At 45.2% G+C, this 25,173-nt stretch overlaps 1 protein-coding gene across 3 annotated transcripts in view; it reads right to left on the bottom strand.

Moving 5' to 3' along the window:
• Positions 1 to 6,924: 6,924 nt before the first annotated feature.
• RCAN1 (regulator of calcineurin 1) overlaps positions 6,925 to 25,173 on the bottom strand; it is a 93,439-nt gene continuing 75,190 nt past the window's right edge. For 2 of the 3 annotated variants that reach the window (XM_055313506.1, XM_055313508.1), the window contains exons 2-4: positions 14,681 to 14,854; positions 11,551 to 11,710; positions 6,925 to 8,720 (exon numbers count right to left, since the gene is read on the bottom strand). In XM_055313506.1, coding sequence (XP_055169481.1) covers positions 8,548 to 8,720; positions 11,551 to 11,710; positions 14,681 to 14,854 — 507 coding nt within the window. In that variant the 3' untranslated portion in view covers positions 6,925 to 8,547. Of the gene's footprint in view, positions 8,721 to 11,550; positions 11,711 to 14,680; positions 14,855 to 17,655; positions 17,829 to 25,173 lie in introns of those variants that run through there. The other variant, XM_055313507.1, reaches the window with a different exon arrangement.

Raw genomic sequence — 25,173 nt, forward strand, 5'->3', positions numbered from 1 at the left:
TCCACTGTATCATGAGCCCCGTGACAGGCGGGAGGGCCCGCGGTGACCTAGCAGCCAAGGCATGCGGCTGAAACATTTTAATGACACCCACTCTGGCTTTTAGAATATCAGTAAGAACAGGGACTGCGTATAATGACACCACTACTTGGAGTTACGTGTCATCTTTGGAGTCGGACAAACAGCCTAAGCCATTACCTCACGTCAAAGTTAGCTGACCTGTGTAACTCATGCTTTCGGTGTTTCTGGAAGAACATGGGGGAAGGAACTCTCTCGAAAGCCTTCGGAATGACCAAGCATTTTGACAGAATGTGCTTTTTAAAACACGGAAATTGGCAAGCGTGAGGAAGCAGATATTAGACGCCTTTATTAAAAAAAAAAATAATAGTCCGGGGCACCTAGGTGGCTCAATGGTTAAACATCTGTCTTTGGCTCAGATCATGATCCCGGGGTCCTGGGATCGAGTCCCACATTGGGCTCCCTGCAGGGAGCCTGCTTCTCCCTCTGCCTGGGTCTCTGCCTCTCTCTGTGTCCCAAATAAATAAATAAATAAATAAAATCTAAAAAAAGAAAAGAAAAGAAAAGAAAAGAAAAATCCTTGGAAGGGAATAGAAATGATTAAAAAAAAAAAAAAAGCTGTACAACTAGAGGTCTTTCTTCAACCCTTTTGATCAGCCAGTAAGTATATTCACCTTCACCCAAGTGTTCTCACACACATAGAGAGAGTTGGGCCATTTTCTTTACCACGGCACTTGTTTGAGGTATTGATGTTTCACTAATGGTGCAAACTTAGGTACAAAAAGATTTAAATCAGAGTTTTACTTATCTGTTGGGGTAACAAATCACCCCGAAGTCGTGGCTCACAGCCACCACGACTGCACTCTTTCACACTATGCTGTGCATTGACTGGCGTCAGCTGCCACTCTCTCTGCTCTCCGTGAAGCAGGATGAGGCTGCAGCCTCTGAGGGCTCCATTTTGCTAGAACATTCCATGGTGGCTTCTTTGCTTCCATGGCCGATAACTTGGTGCTCCTTCCTGTGGCCTCTCCCTCCGTGGAGGGGTCTCACGCCCCAGGGCCTTGTGACGTCTCCCAATAGGAACTAGTTGGACTCCTCACATGGCTGGTGGATGCCAAGGCGACAGAAGCAGAAGCTGCCAGCTCTTCAGAGGCCCCAGAACAAGTATGGTGCCTCTTTCACCATGTTCTATTGGTTAAATTGAGTCTTAGGGCCAACCCAGACTCAATGTGGGAGGACACATCGCCAGGACCTGTGTGCTGGCGGATGGGGCTCCTTGGGGACCGTCTTGCGTCTTTGCACACAGACTGTCACAACCCACAGTGCGATTGAGGCCGTGTGGTGTGGCAGTTAGAGCAACAGCCCTGGAGTCAAATAGGGCCTGAAATATTGTGTCATCCACCTCCTTGAAATATGATGTAGTATATGATTTTTTTTTAATTAGTACTATCGTACTGTAGTACGAAATATGGCCTTGGGTGTAAGACACAAAACAAGACTCAATGGCATGTGCCACCTTGATGCCTGGTGCAACCCGAGGGATGTGAAGCTGCCACAGGTCCTTGTCTCAGGGCCTTCCTCTCATAACCTGGCAGCTCACCCCTTCCTGCCGGCAGGAGAGCCCTGCTGCGGCTCCTGGTCCACTTTACGGCCTCCCCTGATTAGGTCTGGCCCACCCACCCAGCACAAATTTCCTTTTGATTAACTCAAAGTCCAGGAGTCGGGCCTTGAGCTCCATCCACCTGCAAAATCCCTTTTGCCACATAAAATAATATAATCATGGGAGTGGCATCCCATCATAGGCACAGGACCTGGTCAAGCCAACTCCCTGCTGAGCACAGAACCCAACTTGGGGCTCCATCTCAAGATCTTGAGATTGTGACCTGAGCCAAAATCAAGAGTCGGATGCCTAACCGACTGAGCCACCCAGGCAACCCATGATAAGAGTGAGTGTGTGTGTGTTTTAAAGATTTTATTTATTTATTTATTTATTTATTTATTTATTTATTTATATAAAGTTTTTTTTTAAAGATTTTATTTATTTATTCACGAGAAACACACACAGAGAGAGGCAGAGACACAGGCAGAGGGAGAACCAGGCTCCCTGCAGGGAACCCGATGTGGGACTCGATCCCAGGACCCCCGGATCACACCCTGAGCCAAAGGCAGATGCTCAACTGCTGAGCCACCCAGGCATCCCATATGAGTGTGTCTTAAGAAAATTCTCACTATTCCCCAATCGATACCCCTACAAAGTCCATTTTTTGCTTTTTCAGAAAAGACTTGCTACAGGGACCAAATCTGGAACTATTTTTACCATATACAAATAGTGAATTTAACTCAATTAAAAGAGGATATTTGGCAACTGAGCCTATAATAAAACCACCTAAAAAATACTAGAATTTGGAAGCCATAAATATGTGTATGTGATACAAGCTATTATTTTGTAATGGTTACTGATGATCCTCTGTGGCTTTTCAAAATTATTTCTCCAACATTCATGGTACTTAAATTTCTTTTATTTCTAGGAGAAAAAGAATGATGCACATTTTGCATAATTTGCAAGAAAAATGCTTTAGAAGCTTCAAAAGTAAAAGTGATCTTGCAGAAAAGTGTTTTTTTTTTTTTTTCTTTCTTTTCCCAATAGTTCATTCATTCCAAATGCATCAGGGCAAGTACATTTACTGATCTGATATGTCACTGCTGCCTGAGGTCTCATGAGAGTGTGGGTTGACATTAAAGACACTAAAGTTATTGCCATTTACCACTGATTATAAGGGGGTATGTATTCAAGTATCAAGAATACTTGAATTAGCAACGTGTTGGTTCTGAACATATAAAAAAATTAGTCCTATACAATAAACTTTAAGGAAGTAAATATGATCCAAGTTGATTTTTAAAGTTTTTTTTTTTTTAAGATTTATTTATTTATGATAGAGAGAGAAGCAGAGAGAGGCAGAGAGAGAAGCAGGCTCCAGGCCGGGAGCTTGACGTGGGACTCGATCCTGGGACTCCAGGGTCACACCCTGGGCCAAAGGCAGGTGCTAAACCGCTGAGCCACCCAGGTATCCCCGATTTTTAAAGTTTAATTGCCATGGACACACTGAGTTCTAGAAAGCTATTAGAATGTTCATACTCTAATTTGGGATGCTGCTTTGCCTTGCTGTATAATATTGTTTTAAGAATGTTATTAAAGGGGCACCCGCCTTCAGCTCAGGCCATGATCCCTGGGTCCTGGGATCGAGTCCCGCATCGGGCTCCCTGCAGGGAGCCTGCTTCTCCCTCTGCCTATGTCTCTGCCTCTTTCTCTGTGTCTCTCAGGAATAAATAAATAAAATCGTTAAAAAAAAAAGAACGTTATGGAAGCATTATATACTCGGAAAATATTTGTACTAGGGATATGGAGAAGGAAGGCCTTCCTTCAACTGCTGTCCACTGAACAAGATTTGAAAAAAATTATTATCCTGATTTTTAAAAATTATGTCAACTTTATTGAGGTGAACTTTACATATAACAAAATGCACCCTGTGATGAGTGTGGGGCAAATGCATACTTGCTGGTGCTACTGTGTTGCTCAGTCAAGGCACAGAGCATTTCCACCATCTACAAAGTTCTTTTCTGCCCTTCCCAGTCATTCACCCTTTGGTCAACCACTCTGTTTGAGAAGAGAAATGTAAAAACAAAATTTTTCTTTTCTCACCTCTTGCCCTACTCCAACACGATTATGTCTCTTTTTCTCCGTCTTTTGTTCTTGCTGTCCGAGCAGCCTGGCAATTTGTTGACTTAAAGCACTGAGCTGCCTATGGGCCCTATCCACTAAGAGAGGAAAACATGCCTCCTTATTTTCCTATTCTTTCTCAATGACTTCTCACTCCTCTGTATCTGAAATCTGCATCCATCCATTGATCCATCCATCCATCCATCCATGCATCCATCCAACTTGTGTTGAATGTCTATTCCCAAGGCTGCCACAAATCCTGCCTCCACTTGACTTAGGTTCCAACAGGGAAGACAAACAATTTTAACGATTATGCTAAAAAGTCCATGCATATTACAAAGAGGAAATATGGCACACAATGGGAGACTCAGCAGGAGTGGCTGGGAATGATTCTCAGGGGGGAAGAGACATCGATGATGCAGAACTGTAGGATAAATATCAGTGAGTCAGTTAATTACTTCAGGAATATTTATCGGTTGCCGCAGGCTGGGCACAGTGGTAGCTGCTAGTGATTCGGAGAGGCGGGTAGGAAAGACGTGGGCCTGCTCGCACAGGGTGCCCATCATTATGGAGTGAGCCCAGGCTGGGCTGGGGCAGTGGAATAATGGTCTAGACACAGGGAACACATGTGATGGTGCATAGAAAAGAGACAATATGGTGAGTGAGTTAGAAACATTGAAAATTCCACGTGACCGGAGCTTGAATGTCAGCCAGGAGGGGTCCCTGGACAGAGCTGTGAGCAGAGGCAACCAGCAACCCGTTGGCTCTCATTTGCTGTGTAGAACAGCCACTGAATCCCTAATCAGAATCTTGAAAGCAAAAGAAACATTGAATGTAGACACCACAGTTCAATCACTTTCAAATAATTTCCTTCTGCCTTTCATAAACATAGCTGTGATTAAAATGACCTTTCACGAACAGCACAGAGGCAGTGCTGGAGAAAAAATGAGGTATGGGAGGATAAAATCCATCTACCTGATTGCCATGTAACTTCGGTGAGTCACGAGAGTGGGGGATTTCAGATGCGAATGAAGGATTGCCAAGAGCGCCAAGAGCGTTGGCATACTTGAAAAAAAAAATCCCCACGTGTCTTTAGAATCAGAAGACCAGAGAATTGGGGAAGAAAGGATCTATTTCTTAATGTACATTCTAACTCCTTCCTAAATAATTTTCAAGTTATTTATAGTCTCCATCTGACTTGTGACCTTTAGGTGACTGTTACGTGATAGGCACTTAACATACTGAGGCAAATATTCCACAGGGTTCTGCAAACGTATGACATACATTTTGAGTTTGACATGCCCCAGCTGCTGACTCATTTTGGGCCAGAATATGTCCATACGGTGGTGTATTTAATCTTTTGCAATTTAATATTTGATAAAATCTGTTTACTTTCTAATAAATGCTGTACATTCCACCAAAAACTAAGGCTCTCTGAAAACCCACATCTCCGATGGGTACTAATTCACAGGACATTCTGGAAATATAAAATCCTAAATGCTTGCTGACTGTAAATCAATCTTCAAAACCCAAATATTAATAGCTGCATGAAATGTTACTACTTCTCCATCGATTACCACCCTTCACTGGGATTTACCATACATTTCGGGGGGGGGGGCTGGGTTTCTTTTCTTGGATGACTCTACGCTGGTTATCACCAGATCAGAAATATATTCTATCAACATCTATTTAAGGAACACATTCAATCAATGGCAATAGGATATATTCTGCATGGTTCTGCCCATCTTGTGTCTGCTGCTTTGCGTTTTTTTAAATTTATTTATTTATTTATTTATTTATTTATTTATTTATTTATTTTTTTAATTTTTTTTTGCTGCTTTGCATTTTACAGAGGCCTTTGATGAGAAGGGCCAGACAAAAGATGCCTAAGTCCTGAGCGTGCTTATGAGGCTCTTCGTATCCTCCAGCCTGGTAACCAGCAAATGCAGGATTGAAACCAGTCCTGGTTTCAGGATTCCAGCTCAGGCTGCCACAGGACTACTCATCAGACTTCGTCATCTCGAGTGAAGATGTTCAGTGACTTGTGATTTCTACTCCAGGCTTTGTCATCTTCATGGGCAGTGAGGCCATCTGCTTATATTTTCCCAGGTGTGCGAGGGCACCAAGTGGAAATCTGAGTACACTGACAACACATCTTGATTTTATTCCGGGATTCTTGATGAAAAAGGATCCTGGGCCAGCACCCTGTGTGATTCACCTGTGCTCATTGGTGGGCTCCTTACTAGTCAACATGATGGTAAATGTCAGTCCCCTCCCTTGCTAGGTGGTCAGTGAGTGAGTCTGCTCAATAATCAGATTGAGCCCTCTGATTGAAAAGTGGGTTTTTGAGGCACCTGGGTGGCTCAGTGGTTGAGCATCTGCCTTGGCTCAGGTGGTGGTGATCCCGGGGTCCTGGGATTGAGTCCCACATCAGGCTCCCCTGCTTCTCCCTCTGCCTATGTCCCTGCCTCTCTCTCTGTGTCTCTCATGAATAAATAAATAAATAAATAAATCTTTTTTTTTTAAAGTGGATTTTGCAACATGTTTAAACATCGAGCATCTATGGGTTTAAAATACATCAGTTCTCCTGGACACTACAGGATGAGGCTATTCATAAGAGGAAAAAAAGAAGAGCATGTGAATTTTCATGGAGAAATGCCAAGTGTTAATCTAGATGGAGATGAATGTCATTTGTGAGAGTTTGGCAAATAAACCCTGGGTGGTTCGGGCTTCTGTGGGCTAGCACAGCAGGCTCACCACCCCGTGTAATCAGGGCTCCAGGGAAAGGCCGCTTAGGATTCAAACAGAAGGTGCAGAAACAGACCTTCCGAACATAACCGACCTTTGTGATTTGGTATCTTGCGTGGACATCTTTCCTAACAGGAAAGACAACTCCTCAAATTAACAATCAGAAACACTGTTGTTTGTTTAGCGGGGCTGCTGGTCTTGTTGGTGAGTGGTGTTTTTCTCATGGTATCATCTCAGCACATACTCAGACTCCCGATTCGGTTTTATCTATTGGCCTCTGGTTTTATCTATTCTCCTCTTTACGTTTACCCTCCGCCATCCGCGGCAAAGAACTGGAAGTTTCTAAACAGAAACTCAGGGAGGAATGTGTCTCCTTTTGAGACTGCAGGCTTCAAAGAGTTCCCAGACGGAGCTATAGAAATAAAACGGCACAAACACGAACCTTTCCGTAAAGAGCATATTGTGCTGATTTATTATTATAGACTGCAGTTAAAAAAAATAGTTTGAGGTTAGCCTCTCCAGTTTAAAAGCACTTAACCAGGAACACTTGAACAGCTGGGCAATGATCTCTCCCTCACCTGCCCCCCACCTCACTGAGTACTGTAAACAGGGTTTTGAGAACATTCAGTCAGTTTCTTGATATGAACAATCAAATACGTATTTGCTTCTTAAAGGGAACCATCTTCCAAATTTCCAAAGCATGCACTGGTACTTGGCATTAGGTATTTTCAAAACGATGCATCTTGTTACGGTATCGTAAGGCCAAAATAGGATACCTATTTACCAGACAGACACGTTACAACTAGAAAAAAAAATTACAGACTTTAACCGACTGTAACGATTCCATCGGGAATGAATGGGGAAAGGCACTGCATCTCTTGCATTCCACCACACGTGTACGATATCCACTTCACATGCTTTGAATTCAAGTCCTGTCCAACGTTTAACAGCGTTTTCTACGACATACAAGTCACAGGTAGGGTAATAATCTGACACCACTCTTCCACTGCCATATTTTTCACCCAAGTGTACAATAGGTATGAATATATGCTATCAGCTTTATTTACAAGTTTATCTTGATGTTTTAGTGGAGTAAAAAAAAAAATCAACTATCTCAGCCAACAGCTCCCCAAAAAGGTTTCTTTTTGGGCTATGATTCATGTGGATAAACCACCACGTAAAAGAAATCAATGGAACAGATGTCTGACCCAATACACCTAAACTAAAATTTCTCACCCATTGAAAGTTGGCAGTGACACTGCTATTCTCTGAATTTTATAAAGCGAAACTCTACGCAGGAATTTGAGCTCGACTTCTCTTGCCAAAGCACAGGGTGGATGTTGCGGGGGGTTAGGATGCGGGGCGGCCGTGTGGCCGGTGAGATTCCCCGCGTGACTGCAGTTGCGAAAAGAGTCAGGAATCTGGAAAGGTGATGACAGATCTTTCAAATGCTCTCCCGTCTTCCCAAAAGATGTAAAACTAACAGTGGCGTAACTCTATACACGAACAAAGGTTAGTTCTGAAAATCAGTAAGTATACATGCACAAACATTAGAACATGAGGGGGGAGAAAATGAAACACTACAAATCCCACATTGCCTCGTTCTCGTTTTCACAACGTTTCTGCCCCAGACACTTGGTGGCACCGCGGTGCCTCTGCCTAACAGGAGAGAGAGCCTACCCCTCAGGCTGGCTGGAAACAGAAGGCTCTCCCCACACCCAGGGATGAAGCTGCCCTTGACGAAAACAGAACCTACTGGAAAAGAACAAGTAGGGAACGCTACCATTATCAGTCTTCCCGAGATGTGCCCAAATGTCCTTGTGCGATCACCTCAAACTCAGTGATGGGCTCAGGACATTCCCGGAAGCCACGGACACCGGCAGAGGCGCAGCATCAGGACCATGAGACGGAGCCCCGATTCTCTTCTGAGCAACGTGAACTGGAGTTTCTGCCACCGGGATCACGGCTGTCACCTCCCGGGTCGTGAGCGGCCACTTCCACAGTACAAGATTCCTCCCCGTGGGTGTGATTCAGAATACTTCTTCCCCCCTGGGGGAAGGGCCAGTTCAGCTTAAGTGGAGAGGCGCGTACTCCGGCCTTCTGGTCTGGATGATTTTGGGCTTGGGTCTCTTCATCCTCTCTGCCTCGTCGTCTTCTTCGTTCTCCTGATCGCTCTCGCAGACGTGGACCACCACGCTGGGGGTGGTGTCGGTCGCTGCGTGCAATTCATACTTTTCCCCTGGGGGAGGAGGACAAATGACAGGGTAAGGAAGGCAGGGGCCTGAGGGTCAGAGGGCATGAGCAAAATGGGGAAAAAAGCATGGAGGGGTCTGACTGGCCAAGATGCTGCGGCTATTCAGTGGGGATTGAGGAACACGGCCAGATCCACTCTGGATTGGCATTCCTTAGGTGGCTTTAGCAGAAAAAAAAAAAAAATATATATATATATATACATATATATGTACATATATATATATACATATATATGTAGATAGATACACACAAATATAATATAAAAATTTATATATATAAATATAATAAATTTTAAATAGATATAGATATAGTCACCATTACGTAGTACTCTGCTTTTAAACACTGTGAACAGAGGTGTATGGAAAGGGGCGCCTGGGTGGCTCAGCGGTTGAGCATCTGCCTTGGGCTCAGGTCGTGATCTTGGAGACCCGGGATCGAGTCCCACATCGGGCTCCCTGCATGGAGCCTGCTTCTCCCTCTACCTCTCTCTCTGTGTCTCTCATGAATAAATAAATAAAATATTTTCTAAAAAAGGGGAGTATGGAAAGAGTGTATTTTATTTATTTATCTATTTATTTGAATGTGAGAGGCAGGCAGAGAGAAAGGAAGAAACAGAATCCCAAGCAGGCTCCACGCCCAGCATGGAGCCCAACTTGGGGCTCATCTCCCCATCCTGAGACAGTGACCTGGGTGGAAGTCAAGAGTCAGACACTTAGCTGATTGAGCCACTCAAGTGCTCCAAGGGCTGTATTTTTAATTACACTTAACCTGTTCACCTGGCCTCCTAAAATTATCCAGATGACTCCCCAGCGAGGTGCGAGGAGTGAGCATTCAGGCAAAGACAGTGCATGGATAAAACACGTTAGGAAGGGCCACCTCAAGCCTCCCCCTCTCAAGGCTCCGGGGGGGCAGCACACACTGGGGACAGGAGGTGTAATTATGGCTGGTCTGAACCAGGCACTCCGAAAACATTTCTGACTGCAGTATCCCTTCTCAGAGGACAACTTTCACCCCCGGGAGCCGGGAGTGTCCTGCAGTTCTGTGTCAGCCTGAGTTTGGCCAGGTTTGGTCCAGTTCAGGCCGCTCTGGCCCAGCAAGGGTGGGACGGAGGAGTCTTCTGTAACTAACTGAGAAGCAATCTATGGTGCGGGTCTGGCTGCATCTTAAGGGCTGAGGGAGGCAGTTGGCCAACCTGTGGGCTGTGAGCACTCAGGAGCCGGAGCCCATGGGCACACTCTTTCATATCCCCGTGACCTTCCGATGATGGTGACTCTGACCTCACCAAGTTGATTACCTGAGTGCAAGGCAAGTTATTGACCTAGTGCACAGGACATAGGCCCGACGAGTGTCACCTAGTTTTACTAATGTTTACAAATAGAGCGGGGATCATTACTGGTGGGAAGTTGGGTGTAGTAGAAATGCTATGATTTAAACAGGTAGGGGGACGAGGGTTTGCTTCAGTTGGCTCTACCCCCCCTGGGGGTGCTGGGGTGGGTTTACCTCCAGCCCGATTCTGGACCTGCCTCATGCTACTCTGGGGACTCTTGGGAGCACGCAAAGTTTTTTCTCTGTCTGGAATATCAGTGCAAGTGGCTTTGAAAAGGTGGGCGAGTCTCAGCTCTCTCAGAGAGGGAATGAAGGTGGAGGGTCACAAGATCACGTTGGTCAGGATCCTTATCTACCTACGAACTGGCCACAATCCAGAAAGCTTTGGCATCGGGCCACATTCGCAAAATCGTTGCCAAGTACAGCCAAATAAGAATGTGGTTCTAGCTCACCGTTAAGCAAATGAAGGGTGAGTGGGTTTTATTATGTCTAGTTTCTGAAGAGGCTTCTCAAATTAGCCTTCTGTAAAGGAGTGGTAGATTCTGGAATGTGAAGAATTGTCCCTAGCAGCACTTCTTGGCTCTGGAGCAGTTTGTCATCTCCCCAGGTGGAGGTCCCATTTCTTCTCTCTAGAATCCAGGTGGACTCCACCCGTCAGCTCTGCTAATGTGCCTGAGCCAGGAGCTGCTGGGAGGAGCTCCCGTTTCCTCAGATTGGCCATCCTGACCCTGACCTTCACGCCACTATTACCAGTAAGTAACGTGATTCTTGCTCACTCCCACAGAGGGAATTTCCGCCGGGGCAGTGTGTTCAGAAATGTAATCTTTTCAACATGAAACTGCTGATGGTCCAAGAAATAAAACCCTCAATCCAACATGCTCAGATTGCCGGTCAAGGAGAAAGAAGCTGATGGCCTCAGCATTTATTACATTTGCTCTATGGATAGGGCAGGAGGGTGCGCTCGAACCACCTGACGCCCCTCGCATCTGCCCACTCACCCACACCCTAGCAGGTAAGACAGGAACCACCCACATTTTATTGCTTCCAAAAATCATGTACTGGGCACTGCCCATGGGCCAGGCACTGTTTGAAGTGCTTTCTACCTCTACTGCTCACCACTCCACTGGGTAATACCCATTCTGTGGAGAAGACTGAGGCCAGGGCACCTGTTATCTCCCTGAATACTCACACCTGATGTCGCATCAGAGGACTGGAACCTCTACTTTTCTCTGGCAAGTCAGCAGGGGAGCACCCCAATGGGGCCAAGTGGGGGCATGCATGACCAGGGCTCTTCTCTCCTCTCTATGGTTCTCTTGAACATTTAAAAGGGCCGGTGAGAATCAGATCAATGGATGAAACCACCTTGACCAGAAATGAAATTCCTAGCCACGAGGATATGGCTGCTCCCTGCGGCAGGTGAGCATCTGTCTCGGCGCTCCAGCAGTTTCCCACCATCTCCTTCCCTGCTCCCACCCAAGGGCACAGCTTACCTGGCCCTAGCTTGGAGATAGCGTATAACAGATCATAATTTATGACGGGAGTGGCATCTTCCACTTGTTTCCAACCAACTGGCGGCGAGGCAGGAGGAGAGATCAGAAACTGCTTGTCTGGATTTGGGGGAGCCAGGTGGGAACTTCCTATGTGTAAAGTCTGAGGAGAGAAAGAAACACAGGTGGATGTTTCTTGAGGAAAGAACCCAAGCGATGCAACGGCACCTAGGGATACCTTGTGGAGGGCAGGTGAGAAAGGACAAGCCCAAGTCTGGGCAGCAGAACGTGTGCCCAGGACGTGTGCTCAAGGATGGCTCGTGATACGGTCTATATGGAGAAGGTGACGGGTTATGGTGCTAACCTGATTAGAGCCCCCTCCCAGGACTGGGACCCACAGGCACAGGGGTGGCAAGGGATTACCACTGACCCAGACTGATGGAAAAATAGTACAGTTTTAGTAGAAATGGAAAAATAAAGCACTGTTGTTGAGGTCAGAGGGATTTCAGAATCCATTTCTTCCAGCTCCTCATATCAGAGACATAACAGAAGCTCCAAAAAGCTAAGCAACAGCCCCAAGATAATAGAGTTTCTCAGGGACATCAGGGTGGCTCAGTCGGTTAAACATCTGCTTTTGGCTCGGGTCATGATCTCAGGGTCCTAGAATCGAGCCCTGTGTCAGGCTCCCTGCTCAGTGAGGAGTCAGCTTGTCTCTCTCCTTCTGTCCTTCCTCCCTGGCTCGTGCTCTCACTCTCTCAAATAAATAAAATCTTAAAAAAAAAAAAAAAGAGTTTCTCGGGGGCCAAAGCAGGAATGGGGACCCCTGGACTCCTGCCCATCCAGTGGTACACCACAATTCCTTCCCTCTGGGCTTCCAAATCAGATGCCATAACGAGGAAGGGGAAAAAAGATCCACCTTCCAGGAGATTAAAAAAAAAATAAAAATAACATGAAACAATAACCCATGATGCTAGTTTGGGCTTAGAAGTTCTATCAGTGGTTAGAGGGGAATCCAGAAAGGTACTACATCTTTCTTACCAGTTGGGGTTTTCTTTGTATTTTAATTTTCACGAGGAGCATGCATTCACTTGAGTAAATCAGAAAAAGCTGCGGAGGGACTAAGTAATTATCCAGAACCTGACCAAATGCAGAAAGGGGTGTACTCACAAGGAAGAATCCGAGGTCAGAACCCGTGCCTCCCATAGGCCACCAGGGGGCAGCGCATCCCAGCTCTAATTTACCCCTCAGGGAGCCAGGGAGCCGTCCTCCTCCCAGTCAGGAAGCCTCCCTACCAGGTCTGTTCCTACACAGGCCGGGGAGCTCAGAACCCCAACGGGCAGCTTTAATCAGAAAGCAGCATCCAAGAGGCTCCTTCCCCTTGGACCCTGGATCACCGTTCTATCATCCTACAGGACTTTGTGAGCTGCCTTGACAATGGGTCACCTATCATTGAAGATTGGAGGGAGGGGCCTGGGTGGCTCAGTGGTTGAGCATCTATCTGGCTTTGGCTCAGGGCGTGATCCCGGGTCCTGGGATGAAGTCTCTCATCGGGCTCCCCGCAGGAAGCCTGTTTCTTTGCCTCTCTGTGAAGAAAGAAAGAAAGAAAGAAAGAAAGAAAGAAAGAAAGAAAGAAAGAAAGAAAGAAAGAAAAGAAAAGAAAGAAAGAAAGAAAGAAAGAAAGAAAGAAAGAAAGAAAGAAGGAAGGGTTGGAAGGAGGAGGACAAGTGAGGGGAGAGCTGGACATGTGGCGAGCAAGAGAAAAAAAACCCTTCACAGCCCTTGAGGGCCCTGGGGCCAGGACTCCTGCTACCAGGAGGATCTCTTAGCCTATGCTCCCTGTCTGGTTAACTCATTTTTTCCTTTCCAGCCAGGCCTGGCAGCCTGCGCTGAAGCACATGCCCCCACTTGCAAACTGCTGATTCTCCACGGAGCGGAGCTCGGCGCTGCTCAGAACCTGTACAGAGTGGGGACCCACTCAGGTCTGCTCTCCGTCTGGGACATGTCATTAGCCCCGACCCTTGAGCAAATCCCTGGGAACCTGCTGCACAGGATCTTGGAGTGCTAGAGTCTCCAGGCCCACAGCCTTGCACACCACCAACCACCTTCTGGATGAGCAGGAAAGGTTCACCCAGTGTTACTCAGACCAAGGTCAGGGACCATTTCTGAGGTCGCTTGCTTTCAACCATATGCTGATGTTTTCTTAAGATAGGGGAGGCACTGAAGATTTAGAGTATGAACTTAGCCTTTTTCAAAATGAATTCTTCGAGTTTTAAATCAATGCATGAGGGCAGCCCTGGTGGCTGAGCGGTTTAGCGCCACCTTCAGCCCAGGGTGTGATCCTGGAGACCCGTTATCGAGTCCCACGTCAGGCTCCCTGCATGGAGCCTGTTTCTCCCTCTGCCTGTGTCTCTGCCTCCCTCTCTCTCTCTATCTCGCTCATGAATAAATAAATTAAAAAAAATAAATCAATGCATGAGGTACACATTGACTGGGAAGGTTGTCCATCATACGTGGCTACGTAAAAGAGAAGGCTGTAGTAACCCCACTGTTTTGTGCAAGAAAATGAACTACTCTGTGTGTTTGCATATGTGAAGGAGAAAGTGTGCAAGGGTTCACACTAGATTTTCAAAAGTGGTTACATTAGGGGGCAGGCTTTGGAGGGAGGGTGGGGAAATGTTATTTATTTAACTTTAGGGACTTTTGTGTTATACTTGGGTTGTTTCAATATCTCGTGTTGCTTTTGTCACTCAAATGACAACATAGACATGCTTTAAAAAAGGGAGTAGAAGAGTGTTCGTTGCAGCATTACCTGTGACAGTGAAAAATTGGAAAACAAGATAAACGTCTAGTAAAGACTGGCTAAATGTGTCCTGAAGTATCTACATGGGAGACTATTATGTGCCTGTTATAAGGATCTTTTTTTAAAAAATTTTAATGTTGCAGTAAAATGATCATGAATGACGATACATGGTGAAAAAAAAGAACGAATGGAATAGGAGATGCTTTGTAATTTCAATATTGCAGCCAAAATGCATATCGTAAAAAGGTCAATGTTATAACATAATCGATGTATAAAAGCTACATTTCAAAGGGGGGAGAGGGAGAAGCATGCGTGTCCATGGATCCAACTCACCTGGGCAAAATATAATTTCATTTCCTTTCCGAGAAATTCAGTCTTATGCAGCTGGAGCCTGGCATCTGCTGCAGATAAGGGGTTGCTGAAGTTTATTCGGACTCGTTTGAAGCTCTTAAAATACTGAAAGGTGATATCCTTGTCGTATGTCCTAAAGAGGGATTCAAATTTGGCCTGAAAAGTAAAAGCAAAAATAAAAGGAGTTAGAACATCCCGGCGTAGGAGTCTTGTCGACTCCCATTACATTTCTTCTTGAGGAAGTGGACTGCTATCATTTCGAGAACACTCCCCAAGTTCTTTCTTAGAGAAATCAGAGACCCAGCCTTTCCCCTCTGAGGAAGATTTGCTCTTTCTGCCCTTTTAATTCCAGGATGGGTGATTTCAGAAGAAAGTAAGAATGTATGATTCATTAAATTCATTTAATCAGCAGAACAAGTACCAATACTTAAACACCTCTTAGAGTCACAGAAACAGTCTTTTTAAAGCAGAGACAAGACGAAAATAAATAAAATAAAATAATAAAATAAAATAAATAAAAAAAGTAGAGACAGATGACATTCCAGGGAAGTCGGCTTGGTGATTTGTCACCTCCCACCCCCATCTCGGGGCCGGCAGTTCCTAATGTCCGACAACCTTCCCCAGCCCCGTGAATTCCCATCCCACTGCTCTGTTTGGGGTGTTGCAGTGTGCATTGGATATTCTTTAGGGCTTAAGAACACTGAAGGCTCATTTGCAAACGAAAAATTCTATTGCACTGGGAAACAGTGAAGTTAATAAGAAACCTTGTGTTTCTTCATGTACAGGAAGAGGTTTAAGAAGAAATCTCCCTATTGTTTTCCCACTTGGTCTGTTACTTTTTAACCCACTAAAATAATACTAGCTTAAAAAATTTAAAAAAAAATTTTTTTTACTAGCTTAAAAATTAAGGTTCTGCAAATGGACCCATTTCTGCAGGCTGGCTTTCACATGTGTTCGTTTCTAGCTCCAGTGTTACAAAGGCCAGTGAAAATCATGAAACAGCGTGAGCTCTCAGAATGGAAATGCCCAAGTTCAAGGGTGTCAGGCTTTGATTCAGGAGGGAGCTCAGTAGCCTTCTGGGAAAAGCTCTTTGGAGAGCCCCCTGCCGTGCTGGGTCCTGGGAGGGGGTGTCAGCAGGAGGCGGTGGGGGGAGCTGGGAGGGAGTTGACAGGCTGTCGAAACTTCCAGAGAGACTGTATGGGCTTGGAGGCATTGTGCTTTCTGAGTCTCTTTTTCCAGACTGAGGACAGGTTGTGGGAACTCTGTGAAAGGCAGAAAGGGCTGGCTGAGGGTCCGCTGGGAGCAGCGTGCCTTCTACAAAGGGAATCCACGCAGAAGAGGAGGTGGATGGGGCCCATCAAGTTCTCTGCAAACCTGTGGAAAGCACGGTGTCTGCAGAGGGGCCAGAGGATGGCTTATAAGAGGGGAGAACATTTTCAAGAATATTCAGTGCTAGAGAGAGGTGAGGGAATGGGATCTCCAGGTGCCAGCCGTTGCACAGGCAGGACAGGACCTGGGCTCCAGCCTGTCTCCACTGGGCAGGTTGGGGGGGGGGGCGGGAACAACTCACAGACTTCCCCTCTTTGGATTCCACGGCTTTTCTTTAGTTTATGAGAATTTCCGAGGGGTTTTGCAGAGGGGCGAAGAATGGGAACAATGCGCAGCAGATGCTTCGCGGAGGATTTTATCTGGCTGCATGTGACTTTTTCTCCACCTCTCCCGAGCATGAGGACGGGCAAGTTTCTGGCACAGAGTATGGGCATAAATTTGGAATTTTGCATGACCTCATCAATAGGCATTGTGACCAACTGCTTCGTTTTGAAGTTATGATTCAGAATTTAGGGGGGATGACTTTGAGGAATATTTTTAGAATACAAGTCAGGGCTCAGGACCAGAACACAAGGCAAGGCACAGTATCTGCTAAATCCGTATTACTGTGATACTGTTCTCCTATAACATAATCATATTTGTTCCAATAACCGATACCTGGTTATTACAGTTGTTGGATGGTATCGCTCTTTGATTAATTAAATAAATAATGAGTTTTGACTCACACAAGGCTAATATGAAATACATGGGCTCTGTAGGCTTTTCATACCTACAGTGTGCTCTGATATCTAGTTCAAACACCACAGTCCCAGCTCACAGGCGTCATACACAATTATGGAATTAGATTTAACTTAAAAAAAAAACCAGCAACAATGACACAAAACCTTCACAGGCTTCAATATGGTGCTGAGTATAAAGCATGGAACACGAAGACCATCCCCAAACAGAACACAAAGAATTCATTCATATACGATACTGTTAAAGATCAATTAGACAGCTGGGTAGCTACTGATGGAAATCTTACATCTTAATCAAATGAAGAAGAAAAGCATAGTAATTAAAACGACTAATTATACTAATTACCATCAATGGGAGCTGCTTCCCAGGAGGTACACTTATCCCCGCACTTAAGTTATTTATCCAGTTTTATTATTTGCTATGGCTGCATTTTCTCTGCGAAAGACTTGAAAACTTGAGGACAGGCCCTTGTAATTACTACAAACATACAAACATCTTTATGCTACTTACTTCCTAAGATAAAACTAAATTATTCTGATCTCTGGATGTCAAAGTGAACCGCTCTATCCGCTGTCAGAAAAAGCTTCCCTCCAAAAGTTTACTTACAGCCTACGGAGGATGAAAAACGCAGCATTAGGACTAGTTGCATTACTAGTCGATCAAGGGACCTGGATGTTTTCAAATATTGAGAGCTTTAAAAATTCCTTCGCAGTTAATTCCTCAGGCAACAGCTTTTGACTGATAAAGCTCCAAGTATTCTGGACTTATCTCCAAACCCCCAAACCCACAAGACAGCCACATCACACCCCTGCAAATATTTCAGTTAATAGTCTCAATTAACAGAAGGCTTTGCAAACCCTCAAAAATCACATTAGATTTAGAAGCCTTACCCTGGTTTCACTTTCGCTGAAGATATCACTGTTTGCAACACAGGCAATCAGAGAACTAAAACTGTAGTTAAAATTTCTAAAGTGCATCTTGCTTTCCTACAATGAAAGCGCTAAGCGGTTCAGGCAGTCAAGCCCCAAGTGAGGTTCCTTTGCAAGAGGCTGTAAGTTCTTTCTCCAGCCAGCCCTTATAAAAGCACCGAAAGTCCAGCCCCCTGGGATTCAAAAAAAAAAAAAAAAAAGGCACAGCTTTCAGAGCATCCTGTTTGGACAGCAAATTCCTGAGTCAAGTCCTGCATGCTTTCAGGCAGACAGAGACAGAGTCTAAGTTTCTACTGGAAAGAGGTGACGTCAACACCTTAGTCATTTTCCCTATGCTAATTAACTTTGCTTGGGGAGGGGATGGAAAAAACAGCCAAGGTTTGCCTTGCAGCTGCTTTATCAACCCCTCTTGGAGCATAGTTTCCATTGGTAGTAATTCCATTCAGCCACTCAGACACCATGCTCCTCAGCTGAATGGGACGATCCTTCTTAAGATGGAAAATGTTACAGAAGAAAAATGAGGAAGGTCCCAGCAGTAAACAGTCATTAGCCTCTAGGGGAGTTTCGGGCCTTTGGGAGACCTGGAAACCCAAGTCCTGACTAGTTGTTTGATCCCTATAATTCCCTAAAACCTCAAAGTTTCATGTTGGGGTATTAGGGAAAACATTTTGAAATCTTTCTTGGTCAGTGAACCCTGTTTTTAAAGAAAAAGTGGAATTCATTTTGAAATATGGCTTTTTTTTTTTTCCTTTTTTCCTAATTGAACTTTACTGGATGAATGTCCCAATTCCCGCTTGTATTCCGCGGTGGGAATGTGGGAAGAGATCCTCAAGCAATCCTGGGATTTTTTTCACTGGAAAAACCTTATTATTGTAATTTGGGAACTAGGAATAGGCAATGCTTTGATCATTTTTCTAACAGCTATAGGATTCAGAAAAAGATACAAAAGCATTTTAGAGAATCTAGGCTGTGAAGCTGAGAAAAGAAACATTGCGGGTAGTTGTCTTGCTTTGAGACACATAGACAAAGTTTTGCTGTTGTTGCTGTTGTTGTTGTCCTTGTTGTTTAATAGGAAAGGAAGAAGAAATGGAGAGAATGTATGCTATGTTGAAAAGTTAGTTCAGGGGTGCCTGGGTGGCTCAGTGGTAAAGTGTCTGACTTGAGCTCAGGTCATGATCTTGGGGTCCTGGGATGGAACCCTGAGGTTCCATGCTCACCAGGGAGACTGCTTCTCCCTCTGCCTGCTGCTCCCACCCTGCTTCTGCTCTGTGTGAAAGAAAGAAAGAAAGAAAGAAAGAAAGAAAGAAAGAAAGAAAGAAAATCTAAGTAAGTAAATAAATAAATAAAGTTCAGCTGGCCACTTTTTCAGGTAAGATGTCCAGCGTGGAGAAGCATACTGGGATGGCACGATGCCAGTTCTTTCCAAAGGCTGGAACTCTGAAGTTCTAAGCACTTTCTCAGTTTAGATCCCTTGGCAGCCTGTGTCCTATGTCCTTTCCAATCTCCCCAATTTCATTATCACCTAAAGGCACTCAATTTACTTACAAAAGCACTCTCCAGTCTAGAGGCACACAGAGACACCTCGTAAGCTTCCCAAAGTTAAACAGAACCCGGCCATTCACATGTAAAAATGAACTTCAGAGGATCATTAAAGTCAGCCAATAATAAAAAGAATATACACGATGGAGAAAAAACAAACCAGAGCATTTATCCCTCCAAAAAAGGAAAAGCAAAGTCTTCTCGGATGAATGAGTGTTGCTTAATTTCAATGCACGCTGCCTTGCTGCCAACTGCAGTTATGTAAGAAACCAGTTATGGTGTTTGCTTTGCCAAATTACCCATAACGCCCAACCTGAAAAGATCTAAATGCAAAAATTCTAAAAAAGTTTGGGACACTGTGAATAGTACCGGTATGCATCAAACATCGAGGGGAAGTGGTCACGTGAGCTGGTGCTTGTGCTCGGGTGTGCTGCTTGTTCAGCGTGGTCTGCAATGGGCCTCATGACACCTACGGGCTCTGGTGGTGGTAGTGTGGGTATGCCAGGTGTCGGTGGAGGGTGGGGGTGCTGAGTGGAAAGAGAGAGGGGGGGAGGTAGGAGACACAGAACCACCTTCCCCTCCTCCAGAGAGGCTGGGGATGGCTCTGAAGTGCACCTTCCCCCAGCACCCCGCCAGCTCCAACCCCTGGCCTCTCCTTTTCTCTTTCTCCGGGAGTCCTTCGCAAATAGAGTTACAATGTGATCAGAGGAGGAAGAAGAGGCTAATTTCTCCGTCTTCATCATCATTTTCTTATTTATTTATTTATTTATTTATTTATTTATTTATTTATTTATTTAGATTTTATTTATTTATTCATGAGAGACAGAGAGAGAGAGAGAGAGAGAGGCAGAGACACAGGCAGAGGGAGAAGCAGGCTCCATGTAGGGAGCCCGATGTGGGACTCGATCCCGGGACTCCAGGATCATGCTCTGGGCCGAAGGCAGGCACCAAACCGCTGAGCCACCCAGGGATCCCATCTTCTTTTTTTAAAATCATGAGATGAGGTTCCAGATCAGTTTGTGTGGGCAGATCTGAAACATTTGTATTCCTCTGAGACCAGAGTCCTGTGCTCCCCGGATATATAATTTTTGTTTCATTATATGGATGAAAACAACAACAACAAAAGAATAGTGTTGAAGACTGTTCATCTGTCTTTGCTCAAAGCAATAGACGATCCATGATCGATCTTTCAGTAGGCTGCCCCACCAGAAGCCTCATAAAATGTGTAATTCCGTATCTGCCTTTGAATTGATTTCAAGCTCATTTGAACCCAATTTTGAACCCGAGGGCTCCCATTTTTACATCAAGAAGGGGAGCTCAAAATGGTGGCCAACTGTCTGGAGGTTGAAAAGAATGCTCTCTGGCAAAACTCACCGGGTCACAAGAGTGACCAGGGCATTGGACCAGGAGAAGGGCGCCTAGGGCCCACCAGCACAGGCTTCCTGGGCTCCAGCCTTGGCTGGCCAAGTGGAGAGACACCTGTCGCTGCCCCCAGAGGTAACACTGCTGCAAGCTCATCTCGGTTTCCCTTCCTCTGCTAATCTGACAGCTCTCCTTAGGAATGTCTGCCCTTCTACTGCGTGTCTATTATACGTGAACTTGGATTTCTGGATGTCCTATGCCAAAGAATTACGTTGTCAATAGTGATTTTCCTCATGGAGGATAAAAATTCTTCCAAAACAAGTATTAAAAGGGTTGACTTTTTTCCCAAATGTACCTCCCTTGCCATTTGGGAGACAAGTACATTCTTGATTCTTGTTTGCTAGTCGGATATAAGTGATTTGAAGACAGCAGTGCCTAATGTCTCATTAGAGCTCTTGAAAAGCATACTAAAACTTGCACTTAAAATAGTAACACTGACACCAGAAGTTAAAGAAGAAATGAAATGCTTTAGTCAACTGAAAGCCTTAGATGGTTTGCATTTCTTCCATTCGTATCATAAAAATCCTAAATGAATCTATTTAACTTGCATTTGCTTGCTCTGGCTCCACGCACTTAGAGCATATTTTCACTAAGAAGTTTTCTATTTTCAGTGGGGGAAAAATGGAGATTTATGTTGAATTCCACTACTCCTATTGCAGCATTCCTCAGGCAAGAGTTAGGATGACCTCAGCCCGTCCTTATAAACCCCAAGGAGTTTACAACTATGCCAAGAATGTGCCACCGGGGAAACTTTCTACAAACCGACCAGCAAGGGAAACTGAGTTTGGACTTTGATGTGCAAACCAAAGCAGAGCAAAGAATGAGGCAATCTGCGAAAGATTGAGGGGTGGGGTGGGGGGTGTGGGGAATGACACACCTGGCTGAGATAAAAGGTGTCATTTTAAAGAGCATTTATCTTGAATGCTAGTAGAACTTGCGGTTTAGCTGACTTTTTAGCTTCTGAGATAATGGAATTCTTTGTCACTTTATATTGGTAGCCCTTCTCTCTATAATGTGGAGCTTTGTTCTTCCAACGTACGCTACTATACAATGGAAAAACACAGGGGCTCACTCTGATCCCTCTGTATCATTTTCCGGCCTAAAAGATGTTATTAACTAAGGGGAGTGTCCTTGTCCTCAGCTTGTAAACCGCATTAATATCAAATTCAGTGTTGTGGTAGGATCAAACAATGTGATGTAAGGCGGAGTGCCTAGCACAGCGCCTGAAACACAACTGGTAGTTGTGTGTTAGCTGTAATTCTATTTCCTACTTCACCTCTAATGATGCTGAGGTTGAGAAGGGCACACTTTAAGACGGGCCAGGACTCACCCTGGTCTTTTGATTGCAGATTCCAGGCTTGTTCTGTGGAACCAAAGAACCATGCCCACCTAGCTGCAGTGCCTTCTGGTATCGTGGCTCATTTTCCCCTCTCTTTTCTCTCGGTCCCTCTGGATGGACTGTCTAGGGCATTTTAGGATGTCTTCCTCTTCTAAGTGTCCCACTTGCACGTTGGTGGAGAGTTCTGTGGATTCTCTGTGCCAACCTCCACTTTGCACTCCCAGCACACCACTTCAGACAGCTCCTGCAGTTGCAATACCTTTCAACTGGCCTCGCTCCAATATTGTATGTGATTCCCACTAAACATAAAATTTCCTGAAGCTGAGCTTGATGACATTCCTCTCCCATTGGAAAAACTTCAGTGATTTCCCATTGTTCCTTTGGTTGTAGATGAAGATTTTCACTTAGTATTCGTCCATGTACTCATCTATGCACACATGCATCCATCTATCCATTCTACCTATCCACCCATGCATCCAATCATGCATCCATCTTTCCATCCATCCATCCACTCATCTAACCATGCATCCATCCATGCACGCATCCATCTGTTCGTCTGTCTGTCCACCCATCCATGCATCCATCCACCCATCCAACCATGCATTCATCCATGCATGCATCCATCTGTCAGTCCATCTGTCCATCCATGCATCCATGCATCCATCCATCCACCCATCCATGAATCTGTTCTTTCACCCAAGGAGTTTTAAGTGTTGGGGATTCAAGGGCGAACAAAACAGACAAAACACTCTGCCTTCATGGAGCTTACATTCTAGACAGGAAGAAAAGAAAAAGGAGAGAAACAAGATAAATGGGTAAAATACGCAGTGTTTTTAGACAGTGCTATGTGCTGGGGGAAAGGCACAGAGGAGAGATAGGAAGTCCTGGGAAAAGGAGATGTTGAGTGAGAGACTAGCCAGGAAAGGCATCCCTGAGAAGATGACATGTGAACGCATCAGATCTGAAGGAAGTAGAGGAGTGAACCACGGGATGTTGGGGAATAATATTCCAGTTCTGGGAACAGAATACACAAAGGCGCCAAAGCACTGTGGCACATTAAAGGCCCAGGAGGAAGCTTCAAGTGGCTGCAGGAGGGAGACATAGAGAAAGTGGTTGGGAACAAGGCCATGTGAGCCTTTTAGTCCTGAAAGAACTCTGGTTTATATTCTGTCTATGATGGCAGCCAGGGTCTGGAACATGACCTGACTTCCTTTTTTTTTTTTTTAAATTTTTTTTTTTAAATTTTTATTTATTTATGATAGTCACAGAGAGAGAGAGAGGCAGAGACACAGGCAGAGGGAGAAGCAGGCTCCATGCACTGGAAGCCCGACGTGGGATTTGATCCTGGGTCTCCAGGATCGCGCCCTGGGCCAAAGGCAGGCGCCAAACCACTGCGCCACCCAGGGATCCCATGACCTGACTTCCATACAACAGAGCCCATCCAGTACCTTAGTTCAGAATCAAGCAAACAGCAGAGTGGAAGCAAGATGCCCAGGGAGGCATGAGGCCTTCCCCAGCCATGGAGCTCACAGCTCTTAGGTACACCCTCGGCCATGCTTGCTCTCCTCACTTCCCTCAGCCAGAGACTCTCTTTGTCTCTCCTCTGCCCATCAAACCTCTATTCACCCTTTAAAGCCCACCACAGACACTGCTTCTCCAGGAGATGCCCCTCCTGACTAAATGTCCTCTCCCTCCTTTAACCCCGGCGACCCCCCTGGGCTCTCATGGTTGTCTGCCTGGCATCCCAGTTCTGTTCTTCTCTGGCGCTCTCCTGATTGCAGTGTAAGCCACGCGGGGGCCATGCCACTCATCCTGCGCTTCCTGGAGATGCAGATAACTGTTTGTGACATTCAGAGATGCCCTAGGGTGGGCCCATCTGAGGCAGGTAAATTGCATCAAAGAGCATCCACAGGGCATCAAAGGGCCATGGCCCTCAGTGCTCCTGACTGAGGGGTGTCCCGTGTCTTTGTTTTGAGCAAAGGCCACGCTCTTCCTTTCCATCACAGGACACAGTGGGACACCCATAAAGGCACATGTGTGTTCAGAGCATGCCGGCCCGTTCCTGAGTGTACCTTCTCTGTTCTCGTTCTGGGTGACCCCACAGGACACCCAGGCACCGGGGACTGAGTCATCAACCCTAGACTCAGATGTCCCACCCATGGGACACTACTAGAATCCAGTGATTCTTATGGCCACAGCAGTAGTCTCAACAATCCTCTACATGTGGGAAGAACATATTCAACTTAATACACTTCCACCTCTTTCAATGCTTTTTTATATCTTTTTAAAATACCTATTTTTATGGTATGTTCTATAAGGTACCCAGTGTGGGACTAAAGTTGTGTAGAATTTACGAAGAAGAATGTTTTTACTGGTAGATGGACTCAAAAATCTTTTGCCAATGAGATTCATGATCAACACCCATGGAGCCCATTTGTCTACACAGTAGTGTGATTAAATTCCCCATTGTCTTTGAGCTTTGCCATAACCATCAAGCGTAAGAAAGAGAGCAGGAAAAATGTTCTTTTTGCTCTGCAAAGGAATTTCCATTCTTGTTCTTTTAGGAGTAATCAGGGAACCGGCTCTGAGAGGCCAGATTTGGGTTCAGGAATTTATTGCTTTTAGCATGGCTTTATTACTGGTAAAATCTGCTTGGTCATAGGGAGAGGCCTCCATTTCAATGAAAATGTAAAACAAAGCAGGTCACCTTTCTGCGGATGGGCTTTGAGATTCCAACTAGAACCCCCTAGAAAAAAAACGGGCAAGTGGTGGTTCTCCCATGACAGGGGATGATGCCTAAAAAGAAAACCATCTTAAATGAAGATCACCTTTATGTTTAAGAAGCATTAATCTTCTGGATCTATAGGATAATACAGAAGAAATGATATTAATACTAAACTTCCGCCTGGCACATTTCTGATAATTTGAAAAATAGAAGAGCCTGAAGGATCTGATGCCTTGCTTGCATGGATTCGTACAAGACAGTGTACACATAGTTTGTATTTCTGGGATAATACAGAACCGTAAAAGGCTTAAATAAATAATATGGGTGGCTTATTGATGCCAGTGCCAAAAAGGATGGATACAATGTTGAAACTGCTAGGGGCACCTGGGTGGCTAAGTCAGTTAAGTGGCTGCCTTCAGCTCAGGTCATGATCCCTTGGGGTCCTGGGATCGAG

The sequence above is a fragment of the Nyctereutes procyonoides genome, unplaced genomic scaffold (assembly GCF_905146905.1).
Source record: "Nyctereutes procyonoides isolate TBG_1078 unplaced genomic scaffold, NYPRO_anot_genome, whole genome shotgun sequence".
Taxonomy (NCBI): Eukaryota; Metazoa; Chordata; class Mammalia; order Carnivora; family Canidae; genus Nyctereutes; species Nyctereutes procyonoides.